This window comes from Athene cunicularia, assembly GCF_003259725.1.
Source record: "Athene cunicularia isolate RWA chromosome 6 unlocalized genomic scaffold, athCun1 chr6_part1, whole genome shotgun sequence".
NCBI lineage: Eukaryota > Metazoa > Chordata > Aves > Strigiformes > Strigidae > Athene > Athene cunicularia.
The window spans coordinates 17,394,312-17,410,811 of record NW_020799105.1 but is presented as its reverse complement, the minus strand read 5'-3'; the positions used below and the strand labels follow the sequence as shown (position 1 = coordinate 17,410,811).

Below are 16,500 nucleotides of genomic sequence, written 5' to 3'. Positions count from 1 at the left end.
AAAAAAAAAAAAAAAGGGCGGGGGGGGTAGAGCCCTGCCCCAGCAGCGCCTTCCGAGTCAGGACCTCCCGAGCGGGGAGCTCTGCCTCCTGCGCTGGCTCGCAGTCTCTTTGTTTCTTGACAGCTTTCTCCTCCACAGTATTAATTAGGTTGTCCTGTTTCGTTGGTTGTGTGTTGATTTCACTATATGTCTAAATAATTAGATAGCAAAACCCGGCCACAGTGACACCAGTATGATGAAGGCTGTTTTTTTAGAGCCGGCCGCAGTGTTCCGGTAGAGTATGTGTCCTTGTTTTTTTCAGATGGTATTTGCAAAAGCTGCTTGCCCTTCTAGGTTTGAAAGCAGGAAGCTTTACTGCAACTTCAGCGAGATGGTTATGATGTAGGCTTGCGGATTTTGGCTCTTCCTGGAAAAAAGTCTGCACAGGTGAGTCTGATACACGTATACTTCAGTGCAGACCAGGAGAAGATCTCTCGTGGAACTGAAATCGGTGTGTAAGATTAGAAGTACGTAGTCTGGCTTTATTGTTGGCTTGCTTTATCCTGTAAAACTGCTTTTCAGAAGTTAAAATGTTGCAAGCAGAATGCACTAAAAAAATCATGTGATCAGCGTCCCCTTATGTTCTCTTGCATAAGGTAATTGTTGAGCCACAGCTGCATTTCTATATTGACAGGGAAATGTAATCGCTCTAATTACTGGCTGCTATGAATGCTTATGTTGCCATTGACTTTAGGAGGAGATGGTTAAATTCTAGAAGTATAAGAAACTGAAAGTCTGAAGGTGTTTCAAAAGACCATCACTTTGAAATGTCATCCATGTTACAAAAAAAACCCCAACAACACTTGTTCTGTATGGCCTTTGAGTCCTTCTCTTCTTTTTCTGAAATTCTTCAATCATCCTTTCTTGCCTTGGCTTTAAAACAATATTTTCTACTGTTCTATAAGTCTTGATCTGGGGTTGTTGACAGATGGTTGTTAGTACTGTGAGGGTCACTATTTTAAAGTGCTGAGAAAAGAACTGAAGGACTCAATATGAAGAATGGTTTCTTTGGTCCCGATTAGCAGGGATGTTGCTTACTACTACTCAAGGCTAATACTGAATTTCCTGAAGCTGTCTTTTTAAAGAGCTGTGGAAAAAAAAAGCAAGTGCTTTTCTGGATGCAGTGGCGATGTTAGGCAGGACAAATATGTTAAATCAGTAGTCTTCAACTTTTGTTAACATGTGGGCTCTAGTAGCTGGCAATATCCTGTACTTAGTTCTGGGTTGGCTTGCTCTGACCTTAGATTCCTCTTACCACAAAGAATATTGGAAAGCCTTACAGGTAGTTATCATCAAATCATAGATGAAGACCCTGCTGCCTCAAATTGAGGCTGGGGGTGAAAAACCTCATCAGAAATAAATTGGTGTCAGAAGACAGGGGAAAAGCAAAGTTGAAGGCACGATGCTAAAATACTGAAAGGTTACAGTAGTGCTGTTGCTGGTATTGCATCGGTTTCTGAGTGGTGTAGGTAAGACTAATTTTCGTAGAAGAATAAGAGTTCTTCTGTGCTGAAGGTGCTCTATTAACAGATTACGAGTCAGTAGTAAACCCTTAAGTATCCAAGTATTGTTTGAAGTTCACAGTTAAAGGAAACTTTTGCTAGTATATTGTTTTGCCCCGCAACATAAGCTTCCAGCTTTGGGACTAGTATGATAAAACCCAACACTCTGGAGGTGTACCCCATGACTTGTGATGGGAACAGATCCAGTCCTATTTGTTAAACCTTAACTGATGAACTTTATTTTGGAGTTGTACTGTTACTTGACTCCTTAAGTGGAGTTAATATGACCATGATATTAACCACTTGCATGAGATTGGTAGAAAATGTGGTGATGCCTTCCTTGAAGGAATTCATATGGTATTGCTCAGCTATCTAAGCTTGTGACATAAGCAAAGCAAAGGTAAAGTTTGAGTAAACCTTGTCTTCTGAAGTACTTGACTCATGTTAAAAGAATTGATAGAAATGCTGAACTTTGCACTTTGGCACTGTATGCAATTTATGTTTGTATAAAGTCAGATTTAAAAAAAGAGAACAATAATGGAGATGTGTTAAACTGCTAAAAGCGAGGAAATCCTCAGAGTAACTGCGGTGTATATGCTCTGTTCCACTCCCCTCCCTTTGAATATGTGCATCAAAGCAAGTCTTTGTGTGTGCTGAATCGGGGAGCTGTGTCAAGTTCTGCCTGGGCTGGAGGACTCAGTGTCCCAGTACACAGCCAACGTTTCCACTTGTACTGAGTCATGGTTGTCCCATCTGTATCGCAGTCCTCCAGCTTTTCTCTGTAGATGGGACCACGTTATGTTACGTTTTCCTTCTCAGTAATACTAGGTGATATCCCAGTAATCTTCTCTCCAAGTTAGAGCTGTGTATTGTATTCAGTTTTGGGCAAAAGTGAATTAATATTGAGAGAGCTAGTATAGGTGTATTTTTTTTTGTTTCCTATATGTGTGATCTGTAAATACAGGAAGGTATGTGAGACCTTCTGGCCACCATCTGTCGGTTTTGCATGGAATACAGGCAGTGGTGATTGACGTCATCTCTTCTTAGGCTGTTCTTTTTCTGACTTTTTCATAGATGTTGTGATGCTTTTGAATTCAGTTAATCTCCTTTCGTTGTGTTTCATCACTTCTAAAGTTGGGTGGGTGGCTTGCTGCTCTGGTGACCATTATGTGTGGAGACATAACCAGATGCATTCCAAACAGTCCTGGCTTCATGTTTATATATCTCACACTAGATTATGTATAATACCTGGTTTTGTGGACCTTTCTATCCCAGTCCCTTTTGATTTAGTTTAAACCTTTGATTTGTCCCCCTACACAGATGGTATACAATAGAGCTCCTTTTTGTATCTTGTCACGTAGAGCAGAACTTCTTCATCTGAATCCTCATTTCTTTATTAACTTCATTTGAAAACAAAATTATCTCTAGGATTTGAGTTTCCCTCTTTTGTAGTGTTATCAGGTAGCATAATGCTTGTCTGGGAAAGCCACTTGTGATGGAGTTCTTGTGAAAGATATATAAAATACAGACAAGTTGGGTATTAATTGGTAACAACAGGAAAGTTTGTTTTGCTAGTCAATGTGATGAGCAGTAGACAGTACCTGAGGATATTTTACTTTAGAAAAAAGAAACAAAAAGCCTTGCCCAACAAGTGAAGTAGAAAGGTGTATTCAGTCTGTTCAGATTAGTTTAGGTGAAAGTATTATTAGAATTACACTACAGCTAGCTTCTAACACAAAGTGTAAAATTTCTCTTCCACTTTATTTTTAGTCTTATTGTCATGTAAAATTTTTAGCAAGAGTTCTGGTGCAACGACGGGTTGGCACTGACTTGGAGCAGCATTTTAGTTTGCTCAGATAATTATCTTGTAAAGATGTGACAAGTTCTTGAAGAGATGCATCTTGGGTTTTACAATGAACAACACAACTATAATAAGAAAAAAGGTTGTCATACCCCAAAATCTACTATTTCAGTAGTAGTTTTGTTGGAGTATCATTGTTACATATGATAGCATGTAAGCTGTCTTACAGCTTCATCTCTTACCTGAGTGTAATAGATTGGAAATTAAACCTGAATTGAAATGAAATGGTAGTTCCTGTGATTCTAACACTTTTCTGGTTGTTAATGGTTGCTTTAATGTCTCTGTCTTAGAATAATGTGTTTAAAGAGAATAGAAAGTACTTCTATTGTGATTCATCTAAGATTATGTTTCTAATAGAATATTTTGTAGCATGATATTTAAGAGAGGAATAGTCCTTTGTGGAACAAACTGTTCAGACAAATAAATTATGGGCTGCTTAAGAAGTGATGTGGCATTTGTGAAGCTTTTTTGCATATAACTTCAAGTCTTTCTTTGGTTGCTGGTTGCTTCATATATGTGAAAACTAAAAATCACTGTAATTTTCTTCAGTATTCTTCAGCCAATAAATCCTAATTAACTCTTTGAAATGAAGTCCGTTCCTGGTGTTACACTGGATTATATTGCATCTCATGTTAACGCTTGAATTTGCAGTTTAAGACTGGCTAAATCACTTGTTCTCTGTGGTTTTGTTGCAAAAGAACCTACAAGAGGGAAGTGAGTCTGGAACAGAACTGTTCAAATGGTGCTGATGTGCAGTTTTTGGCTTTCTTGGGGTCTTCTGATGAACACCAGAACTTCATGGAGAAAAGCTTTTTGATTGTTGGAACTTCAGTCATATATCACTTCATTTCATAGATGCATGAGTTAAAAAATAAGGCAATATAAGTGATCTCTCTGCCAGAGCCTTTAATCTATACTGCAGTGATTGGGGAAAGAGCCAACACATTATTGAAGTATAAATGGTAAATGTGGTTTTATTAAAAGTTGTGTTTTACTTTGCTTCACGAGCTTTAGTAGCTGCTTACATGGAGAGGTGCTTCTGAGTTGGGATTCTGCTTGAGTGTAATGAACCACTTCTAAAAATCAATCTGTGGATTGGAATTTAATATTACGTGTGGTGAACATGGGTGAACAGGAGGCAGAGTTGTTTAAATGGTGGAGTACCTATTGGTTATGCATTTGCATGTGTGCTGTAATGTTGTATTAATTCTTTTTAAAATCACAATTACTGTTGAATCACAACTTCCAAGGGATGAGTATGAACCTACTATCTCAGGATAGATTTAGGACATTGCTGATCTTCCTTTATATGAATTTTTGCAAATTGTATCAGAAAGAACACACATTTTGAAACATACTGCTCGATGTTACTGACTTAAGGTTCCATCCTTGGTTGAATGCAAAGAAATGTTAGATTCCATCCTAGCAAAAAGAGCTGGAGTTCCAGATCATCTCCAAGTTGCATATTTGTTAATGAAGGGGAGCTTCTAGTGCTCAGTGCTTTTCAGGTCAAGGCATGGAACTGTGCAAAGATACGTAATGGAAGTTTCATTTGTAGTTGAGTCTGGGGGAGCAGTGTGTGTTCCTAAGTGTGGCTGGGCATATTGCTGAGAGCTTTCATTTGTAGTCGGAGGGCTGGAGTAATGAGAAAGTGTATTACAAAGTCACTTGAGGTGTAAGTGTGAATCCTCAAAATAGCTGTAAATGGCATGTAATTTCCTCTTGGAAATTCACTTGTGTTCATTTTAATTTGTTATGGGGTGCCAGAAAAAAAATTAATGTTTTCTTCGGCAGCTATAATTCCATGAGGATAATGCTTTTAATTTTTGAAAAAAGTTTGTCTTCCAGACCTCCCAGTTCTAGATTTGGTTGTTTGGAATTTTTTAGTAGCCTTTTTGTGTGTGTGTCTTGGAATTTTAATTACTCTTTTCATTACTGGATCAGCTTTGAGAGGTTGCATAACTGAGTTGATAGTATTTTTATCTTCAGATGTAACACATATCAGTGAGCAGACCTCTTGATATTTGGAGAGCTGTTAGAAAACTAGAGTAATGAAAATAGAGGAAATGGTTTCTGGCATCTGTTTAGACCAGCTACAGTTTCAGGTGTTGCAGTGCTCACTTTGCTGTCCAGAGAATTGCAGGTGGATAAACAGGGCAGTGATTGTGAAAGCATTATATTTTAACTGGGCTATAGAATTTTCTGTTCATGTAGCACCTGGGTTATATAGATATAAACCCCATAACTTTCTAAATATGTAGGCAAGCTGTACGTCTGCTTTCCTAAATTCAGCTTTGCCAAAACTGGAATGATTCATAAGTGTCTGCATCTGGCACCTCCAGTATCAAAATTAAGCTATTCTTTCCTCACTCCCACAATATTGGGATCTGCTAACAAAAAAAAAAAACAACAACAACAACAACAAAAAAAAAAAAAAAAAAAAAAAAAAAAAAAAAAACATGAGCATTTTTTGGTTGAATTGGCGAGGAGGATACAGGGGAGCAGAGATATTTGTAAAATAAGTTGCAACCTGGTACAGAGAAAAACAACACAGCAACTGGGGTAGACAGCTGGTTATTTGAGTTATGTAGTGCTGCCCAAGTCTTCTGGTTTAGTACTAGGGAAAAGTAGTGATTTGCTTTCATGGATGGGTTGAGGATGTCAAGAGTAAACCCCTTTTCTAGCTATCTTCATCAGAAGCTGGTCAAAGGCATTGTTCCTTCTCCCAGTAACCGACAAGGCAAACTGCACGCTAAACCTGAATTGGATGGTAAAGGAAATAAATGTTTGCCAGGAATTCAGAAACCAGAACCAGTATGAAAGGTTAGTGAGTATTACAGAGCATTTGAGGAGACTATTGCTTAAGGGTATTTACTTGGAGTTTTATGATGAATTTCCAGTGGAGTTTATCTTGAGAAGGTGCAATCTTGAAAAGCAAAATAAAAGAGTAACAACAGCGATTTTGTGAGTTACCAATCCAATATGCTTCAAGAAAGAACCAGGAAATAGGATCTCAGGTAGGTTTTTTTTCCTCTAAACATGTAAATTTTGTGTAGAGGTATGCAGTGTTTCTTTAGCAACTTTACCGTACGGGCTGCAGTGGCAGTGCAACTATATGAGTGCTGAAGTGACATCCATGTAAGAGTGGTAAGAACTTCTGGGAAGTTGAACTGCTTGTGTTGGTGTCACCAGATTTTTCTGTCACTTAGATGCTTGCCTGGCCTGATCATGGTACTTAGGACTGTGCTGGCTGTTGGGGTCATCTGCCTGTGAACCATGGAACACTTGATCATTCCTTTCCTTTCCCCCACCTACTCTCTGAAATGCATTGTAATGGTGTTGCAGCTTTGTGTCATTTTGAGACTAGTCTATTACTTAAAGGAAGTATGAGTACTCTGCTGTGATGGATATGAAATGGAAGGGGGAAGAGGATAGCTTTGTAAATTTATGTTGTATTTAAAAATTAGCTTGTTTTGTATCCTATAAAACATGTCTGGATGCTTTTTACATATCCAGAGGTGAAAAGCATACATGGTCTTAACTGAGGTGAGAAATGTGTTCCCTGTTTTCTGGATGGCATGTATAGTTGTTTGGAGAGCAGATTCCCTCTTCATCAGTGGCTCTGCTACAGGGTCTCTCTTAGGAACACAGCTATGAACGAAAAACATCTACCAAAAGATGATGCCAAACCTTTTCTTGTTGAAAGGAACTGGCATAATTGATTGCTACTGACCATTGTGTTATGTCGTGCATGGTTGAATGTGTCTGGTGTCCGGTGAACTGCATTGACTGTATTAACTTCTTGTTATTACTCCCCATTCAGAAGGTTTTGTGCCTCACTTACCTCAATGCTGTTCACTTTCTTTCAAAATCCACCCTGGTTTAAATGTATTTTTTTATATGCACACACCTGTGAAGCATTATTCCCTCCTTCCTTTTTTTTCCCCTTTCTCTACAGTATGTTTAAGCTTTGTAGCTTAAAGGTATTTTTCTCTTATATCAGTGATTTTTATTTTTCAGGAACTTGACTGTCAGTCTCTTTGCTTACAGAACCACCCCAGGCACACAATTCTGTCATTCTTTAATCTGTTTATTGTAAAAGAGCCTCATTGTGATAGTTACTAGGTGACAAGGCACACACTTTCTTTTTTTTTTTTTTTTGTAAGTGAATTCTTCTAGACAGTCACACCTCAGAAAATGCTCCCTGTAATTGTCATTTAATGTTTCTTTACATGTCATCTGGCTTGTATTTTGAAATTGGCTGAAACAAAGTAATTTCCTCCTCTACTGTTTGCAATGTAAGTGTTGATAGCTTAGGTCAAGCTATCTATTTTATGAAATTAAATGCTAGTGTTAATAGCACATTTGCTTAGCAAAGTCCTTTGTAGTCAGGGATTTAAAAGATTCGTGTTTGTGGTCCATAAGAAGATTGAAAAGACAGGCAGTTCACAATGGCATAATATTGAATTAAAATGTACCAGATTCTCAGTGCATGCTTGTAATAACAGAATAGTAGGCTGTAGCTTGTAAAGGTTGTGTTCCTAATTAGATATGTGCAGACAGTAGGTAGCATCCAGGGAATTGCTTTCATCATGAATTACTTTCTAGTGCCTGGGCATTAGCAGTACTGGAATGGGGGGGGGAAGATTTTCAGCTGGATAACATGATGGACAACCAAGGGATGAGGGTGTCAACAGCTTCCTTAAAAATTCAGTGGATGTACTTTTCAGTGGAGAAAAGGGGAGGATTGACCGTTAGAGAAACTGTTTTTCTCCATGCCAGTGAATGGGCTCTGAAGTGAGAATTTGCTGTTAAAGCATGTATAGAAAGGAGCGACTTTGTGCCTTTTTTTTTAATGTCCCTCTGTCTTCTATCTTTATTGCAGCATTTTTGTTCGCTTTATAATGGGTAATGGGCAGAAAGAAGGGGAAGAAGAGAGGAAGAGGGAGAGAGAAAGGGCTTAAATTTTGATGTTAAAATGATAGGTCTTAGATGTCTGCTAATACAGAAAAATTCAGCGTTCTTAAACTTTCAGGCAAAATGTTCTTTCAGTGAAGTTGAATAAAGGAGTTAGTATGGTGGTTCAGTGTAGGTATTGCTTGAAATATTTTTTTTATTTGTAATCTTGTTTCTAGAGTTGTACCTGTAAAAGCTATCCATTGCTGGTTTGTGTTCTAACATCTGTGCATTTGGTGTCATGTCTAACAATTTACTTAGAAGAGTGATGCTAAAACAAGAGTAATTAAACTTACCAAAACAAGAGTAATTAAACTTACCTTGTTATCACATGTGAAAATTAATTCTTATAACCTAATTCGTCAGAATATGTAGTTGTATTAAAATCAGAAGTTGCGTTGGAGGAGCTTTTAAATTTAGCATCATATATCTTCTAGCTGTTAATTGGCTTTTTATTTTGGCAGGTAATTGGTTGGTTTTAGTCCAGGAACTAAATATTAATGTCTGATCACATACTTTCTTATATAGTTATTTTATGTAGCCTAAGAAATCTTGGATTAATAAACACTCAAATTAGTGTTCAAACATTATATCAAAGGCTCTTCTGGAAATTCTGTTTTCATTGAACTTTAAAAATTAAATTATAAACAAGTACCTAATTACAGTAATTATCATAGCAATGATGTAGTACCACTATTAGAGTTTTTTATTCCAGAAATCCAGCTAACATGATGTAGCACTCATCTTACAAGAGTGAGACTGAATTTTACATAAGAAAATGTTACTTGACTTACTCAGCAGATTGATTTAGTAGAATAAGTTAAGACCTTTGTCTTACATACTGTTAATTTGCAGAGCAGGTCTATACTGTTAAAATAGCTAAGTATTAAACATTATTTGACTTAATTTAAAGTTACTTCAAAACTTTGAGATAGATGACTTGTGGACAGTAGAACATAATTGGAAATAGCCAGAAAATTCCAGTAGCTTGTACGTTTTATTCGTCTGCAAGTTTTACCTTTATGTATGCAATGATTCTGTGAGATTTTTTATATGTTTGTAACTTCATATCAATGAATAGCCCCTGACGCTAGGGCTGAGCACTTAGGATTCCTGTCTCTTACTGAAGATAGCTAGAAGAAATTTTTTCTTCTTTTTTTGACATGTTGCAGGAGAATGTATCAAGATTTTCGATGTTCTCCCTAGATTATCAATACTTATTTTTGTATCAGATACTTAACTGAAGAGCTTAAATGAATGTCACATTTGTTCTTATTTTTATCATTTGATTAGCAGTTAATAGAGAATGTTTCTATTGTGTAACAAGGAAAGTGAATGAAAAAAAATACCATTTCCTGATTCTTTGCTGTTCCTTACAGACCCATGAGACATTTTTGCCTTAAAAAATTGGCCTGCTGTCCACTCATTGCATTGGCAGGCTCTCTCCACTCCCTGCGTTTTGCTTCCAGTCAGTTGTGCTATCAGCAATTTAGTAGATAAGCACCTCTCATTTACAGTAGTATGAGAAATGGTTGCAACCCTAGCCTTTGATGTTGTGTGTCCTGTGGCTGCAGTTTAACTACTTCTTCAAGTACTAATATATTTAAAATGAGCATTGTATCTGCTGATGCAGATTTAAACTTAATTTTAGTGAATACCATGAGATAATGGGGAAGACTTAAAAACAGTGTCTGTTTAAAAAGAAAAAGGCAAAGTTTTGTTTTTGAAGAGTACAGCTTGTCTATATTCTGGTGTGTGTGTGTGTGTGTATGTGTGTGTGTGTGTATATATATATATATATACACACACACACAGAGATGTTTTGTTTGCTTGTGCAAATGGGGCCCATGGTCCCATTACTGCTGTAAAGGAAGCTCGACTGAGCTGTGTTCGTGTTCCTCATTCTCTGCTACTCGCATCACCAGCTTTTGAATTGATGCGTTTCCACTTGCTTTGCTTTGTATTACTGCATTGTGGAGAAACACAGATGGCTGTCTCCTTGGCTTTAGAATAGGGGCAGGAAGGCGGGGAAGGTGTGTTAGAGTGTCAAACTAATTGTGAGCTGTAAAGGAGGAGGAGGACTGGTCAAACCAGTTGTAGGAGTGCTAAGAGTCCTGTCGCAGCAGCAGAAAGTGTTACAAACCATTGACAGAAAGCTTTCCACGTGCCACGCTAGACCTATAGCGGTCTTGCAAGATGGCTGGTTATTCGAGGTATGCAGGCAGGCTAGCTTGGGCAGGGCTAATGTCAAAATGGTGCTTTGAGGAGTTCTTCCTCTGGCTGTTTCAAGTTCAGTTGTTAGTGATTATACTCTCTGGTAGTATAGGCAGCAAAATGGACACATATTGTGAGGGTGAGACAGACATCACATGGAGGGGACTGAGAAGCAAGACACTTTTGCCATACTGTTTAGATGGTGATCAATCCTGAGGAAGGAGCAGAGCAAGTGGTTGAAGATAGAAGCTTAGCAAAACAGTTTAAGAAGGTTGGCCAGTGCCCATCTGGCACTTTGCCGTCACTCAGAATGCTGTATGCTTGTCCGATGCATAAGCAACGTAGCATTACATAAAATAGTTCATCTGCTGGAGTCAGGATTTGCCTTTTTTGATTGTTTTTGACACCTTTTGAAGATACCATAAAAGACACTATGCTGTTTTGTTTCTTAATGCAGTATTTTGTAACGAGTGTGATACCATAAACTTAGTACTTCCCTCCTGTTGGAAGAGTCACTTGTTAAGGATAGGTGGGATATTAGAAGATGGATATAAAACCTGGAAGGACATGGAGCTGCTATCACATATGCATCTGCTGTCCAAATATTATCTGGGACTTGCTGTATTTGTATGTTTGATGTGAAACAGTCAAATATTAGCATGTTTTATTTCAACTAGCTACTGCTAAGCTGGCAATGTTGATAGTTTTAAGCTACTTTCACACAAAACCTTTTGCCTACAAAGCAAGAGCTCTTTCTTTAATATCCTTAAGGCAGTTTTCTGTCTTTGGCCTTATAAAGAAGATATCTGCTATATTCAGTTGCCTGGGGTAGGTGCAACAAACTGGGTATTCAAGAGATGTTTTGCTATCAAGATGAGTTTGCATTGACAGTTGCTTCATGTGATTTTCTTTGTCTGGATATTTCTGATGTGAAAATAAATTCTGATCCTGTGATGAATTGTTGAATTTTATTTCTGTTTAAAAGTTAATAATTAGGACATAAAAACTAGTACTGTTCAGTGGCAGTGGGGGGGAAAAATATGCATAGGTTATGAACAAATGCAGATAGATCTAAAATCCAGTGTATTGGAATTGGAAAGGCTGGGAATGTATTGTGGTAAATTGAAAATCAGGGCAGGTCTGCAGGGAACACTGAATCAACATAATTTATTTTTCATGCTTTAACCAGTTTGTATAGACACTATTCAAATTCCCCATGTGTTTCATAAAAAACCTACACTTTATTTATGATTGATATTAAGTGTAAGTTATTACGGATATGGAGCTGTTGGCTTTTTATTGTTCCTGCGACTGAGTTAATGCAAATAACTGTATTTCTACTTCCACATGGATTAATTTTTCTCTCTAATGCTAATTCACGGTATTATTTACAGAAGGAAGTAACATAATATGATGGAAACTCAGCATCCTTCCCAATGTGGTGTCTTAATAGGACTGTGTTTTTCACGTTTTGCTTTCATATGAAGAGAAACACTGTCCGATTTGCTGACTGGACTGGAGATTTTAGATATAGCAACCAACGTAGAAGTTCACATATCTGATTTTACCACTTTTCTTGTGGGAGTGGTGAACTGCAGCAGCTGGGCAGTGATCAGCAGCTTTGAGGCAGTAATACATCAAACAACTGCACATTTTTGGGGGTTTAATAATGCTTTAGAAAAGGCTTAAAATGAGGCAGAAAACCCCTCAGATCATTCCAGAGAAAGTGTCAGCAAGAACTTAGACTAGAGTAACTGCTACAGAAGAAAATTGTACCTCAACTTTATACTAATACAGTCTCTTTCTACATCTGTGTATGTGGATTATAAGATACCAGTGACAAAAGGGAACAGATACTAGAAGGTGAATTTTTTTTTTCCTCTTAACTGCATAATTTGCAAATTTTCTTATGTTATTGACTGTATTAAATGCACCAGTCTCAAAATGTTGGGTTTTTTAACAGCTTTTTAATTAAGGAGGAACTAGTGTGTTCTGCTACTGTCAAACTGAATGCTTTTTCTTGCCGTTCATTCTCTTTGCTTGCAGATTGAGATAACCAGTGGGGCCTTCTTTTGGTTGTTTTATTTTAGAAAAACAGTAGTACATTGTGAACTTTGATTGGTAGCAGAAGTTGTCAAAAAGTAGATAGGTACTAAAAGAGCAGTTGTTTTGGCTCCACAAGCACAGTGGATGGTTTTGTTGTCTCCACTGTTGACCTAAGCATAAATCCTTTGAAGCAAAGAGGAATTGGGGTTTTGATTAGTAACAGAAGATCTGTTTATAAAATGGGGAGTCCTTGTAGAAGTTTCAAATTGTATATAAACTCTTACATTGACCATCTCTCTTATCTTGGCTTCCCTTACCACTTGCTTTCTTGTTCCTATTGATTTGTACTGGTTTAGGTGTGGTAGCATTGAGCTTTTTTACTTTGAAACCAAAAAAAGGGAAAGTGGTTTGCTGGTTACTTAAAAATGTATACTTGTCATCTGATGATTTGTGACTGTTGTCCAGTTGTGACATGTTCCCTTTCTTACTTCCAGCCTTCTACTCAGTTTTCCTTATGTTTTGCCTTTGTTGATTAGCTGTCAGTTGTATCCCAAGTGTTGGTCTTGTACTAGTGGTAGGTTTTTAGTTTGATGGTATTTCCTGGTAGAAACAGCTGGGCTTGAGGCTTCTACCTTTTCTCCTTACCTGACTTTTATACCTAATAGTGAAAGGTGATAGTGGTATCAATTGGTCACAGACCTAATGGGATTCGTGTATCCCTCTGTTTTGACAATGTAAGCCTCAGTACTAAGTGTTGGTTAACCAAGCAGGACTCTGGACGAGTGGGGCCAAGCAGCACAAAGGGTTTTCTTTCGGACTGAGTCAAAGTGCAGGGCATTGGGCATGTAGCTGAATGACTCGGTATGTGTCAGAGGAAGCTAAACAAATGAGAAAGCAAATATGAAAAGAAGCTTGATGTTGTAAGATGACAAGGTTACTGCTTCCTTTAAGATAATTGTTGGAATAGCAGAGTTGAATTTATAAACAAAAAATTTGCTTTGTTTTTAAATCGTCTTACTTGTCCAGTATTGGGAGGATAGGGCTGCATCTAAAAGTTATGACTGCTGTGATGAATTTCTCCTAATGAAAATGAAACAAGGGCTTCTTGTGCTTGCTAAAAGTGCCAGCAGTCTTTCCAGACACCTGACCATCTGGGATTCCTAAAAAAGAAGATACAGCACTATATCCAGGCTCTTCCATAAGTGCTCTGGCTACTTGGATCTGAGTATGGTATCCTCCTAGTAGAACACATTCTACATAGCTCTTCAACTCCTCAAATGTTTGCTCTGCAAGCTACTTTTTGAGAGAGCAAATCTGCCACAGACCATCTGTGCTCTTCCAGCAAGGGATTTTGTCTGCTTGAAAGCAGATGGGAAAAGAGAATCTCACCCCCATCCTCCCCCAGCCCTTTCTAGGTTGCTGGGTACAGATACATTTTGCTGTATGGGTGGTGAGTGAGGATGTGAGAGTAAGGAAGTTGAATATTCTGGCTGGATGAGAGAGTTGCCCTATGTTGTAAAAATGAGTAAGTCAAGTCATATTGTTGCTTTCAAATTGTGTATAGGAAAATGAAAGCTGTAAAGGTGCTTATAATTTTTTCTTATTTTGTCTGAAATGTTATTCAGAGGTAATTACTTGGATTTTGTATGGATTTAAATGCTAGAATTCTTAAAAAGCTCTGGGTTTTTTTATTGTCTTGGCATTTACTATCCCACTACTTCCTGTTTGCTATCCTTGATTTTTCACCTTCTTGTAGAAAAACTTGTACTGGACCGTTTATGTAAAAGGCTGGAAGATCAGCAAGCTCTGCATAACACTTATGTATCTAAATATTTTTGCCCTTTGAATTTTACTTTTCATTAGCCTTTCTTTCCCCTCTCTCAATCTCTTTTTACTTTGATTTTGAATATAATATGTTGTGTAACATGAATTCTACTTCTAGATTTCCAAAGGAAAATGATGGAAGGATATTTACCAGAAATGCAAAGCACGCTGGAGCCAGTCAGTCTGTCAGACGATGCCTCTTCCAGGTCCCCAAATAATGAGAAGTCTGATAAAACATCTGGAATGAATGACTGCTCAAACATCAGTTATACTGGAGATGATGTTGGTGTCTTGGAAAGTGAATCAAGGTTGTTGCCCTCAGACCAGGATTCAATGGCTATTGGCATAAACAGCAATGGGGCCTTGGCAGAAAGACAGGAGGAGCAGCATGGAGGGGCAGACTGCTGTGCCGGTATCTGCTCTGAAAGAAAGATAGAAGGCTCCACAAAACCAGAACATTTACCTAGTGAAGAATTTGAACAACAAGATCCAAAAACTACTCAGACAGAACAATCCTTAATGGAAATATTACAGGACCTAAGGGAGGAGTCTGACTTTGTGAAAAAATCAAGTGATAAAATCTATTCAGAAAGCCCTTATGACACAGACTGCACAAAGAAGCTTATTTCCACAATACATCAAACTTCCTCACAGGAGGATTTGCTAAAGGAAATAGAGTCTGAACTCTTATCTACAGATTTTTCAAAGGAACGAAAATTCCCAAATGGTGTGCAGAAGGGTGAACATGCCTTGGCCGTGTTTGAAAAATGTGTGCAAGATAAATACCTAGAGCAAGAACAAACTATAAAAAAGTGAGTATTTGAGTATGCTCATCACAATTGGAGGTGTGTACTGAATAATTTCAGTTGTATGTTGTGTGCAACTACGTAAGCATTTTGGTATGAAACAAGTAGTCTCTTGTCAGTTGTTGTAAGGACAGTTAATGAGCTTTTAAAATTATGTTCTCAAGTGAGGAATTATTTTTACTTGTGGTAAGTACTTGTAAATAAAAATGTGTGCTTAGATCTCTGAATTCTTGTGGAATTTGGCAGGAACTGAATAGCCAACTGTTCAGTTGAATAGCCTGCCAATGTCTAGAATTATTTAAATACTGTAAAAGTAATGGTGATACAAAAATAGTCCGGGATTCATTCAGTCCGTATATGTATTTGGAGAAACGAATCTTTGTAATTACTAACTCCCACAATGTGCATTTTATTTGAGTTTGAAATTGCTTGTTTCTTTTTCAAGTAGTATTCAGCCTCTTGGCATAATCCAGCAAAATTGCTCATCAGTTGAGAGCTATTCTTTGAGTTGGAAATATATAAACTACTGTCTTACCACATTTTATAGGAGGGCTTTTGAAATGCATGGCTTATAAACTTTGCTATAATAAACTGGTCTTAATAGTTCTACCAGGCAGTATACTACATGAAGAATGTTTATATTCATCAAAAGCCAGTTCATTGCTCAGTTTCTTGGTTTTTCCACTTGGTGTTTCATATTGTGTTACCTCTTCAGAAATGTTTTTTGCTGACAAAATGTAGCCTCTAACTTCAAATTTATTCCTGCTTGCAGGGCTGGAAATGAGTGTCCTACTCTTCATACAAAGCAGTCTGATACCATGGTATGGGAGGACATCAAAGGGAGGGAAACCAGGCACAGGGAGAGATGCCAAGTAGGGAAAGTATTCTCTTGCACCTCACCAGTTAACCTCTGTCAGAAATCTTAAATGTGAGGAAAGTCAGCAGATGACAGGAAATCTTGGGGATGCATAGTTAGACATTCAGTAATTATGGAGGAGGAGTGGGAATCTGAAGTGGCGGATGTGTTAGATGGTTGTAATTCCAAAAGGTCATGAGTTAACAAGTTATTTGGGTTTTACTTGTTTACGGTAAACTCAAAGGCAGGTCAGTGTTTTCTGCCGTTGACCAATTATTTTCTTAAAGACAAATGTTTATGTAGATATATTGATATGTTATGTATACATACAGAAAGTTTTTTATATAAACATGTCTTTGGTCTCTATCTCTTCTTCCCCCGCCCCCTCCGCCCCAC

The 16,500-nt window shown here is 37.7% G+C and overlaps 1 protein-coding gene across 1 annotated transcript in view; it reads left to right on the top strand.

The window, feature by feature from the left end:
- Nucleotides 1-332: 332 nt before the first annotated feature.
- Nucleotides 333-16,500, top strand: part of CCDC186 (coiled-coil domain containing 186) — a 34,539-nt gene continuing 18,371 nt past the window's right edge. Inside the window, exons 1-2 of the mRNA XM_026851308.1 lie at nucleotides 333-426; nucleotides 14,561-15,254. Of these exons, the coding sequence (XP_026707109.1) occupies nucleotides 14,575-15,254 (680 nt within the window). The 5' untranslated portion in view covers nucleotides 333-426; nucleotides 14,561-14,574. The remainder of the gene's footprint in view (nucleotides 427-14,560; nucleotides 15,255-16,500) is intronic.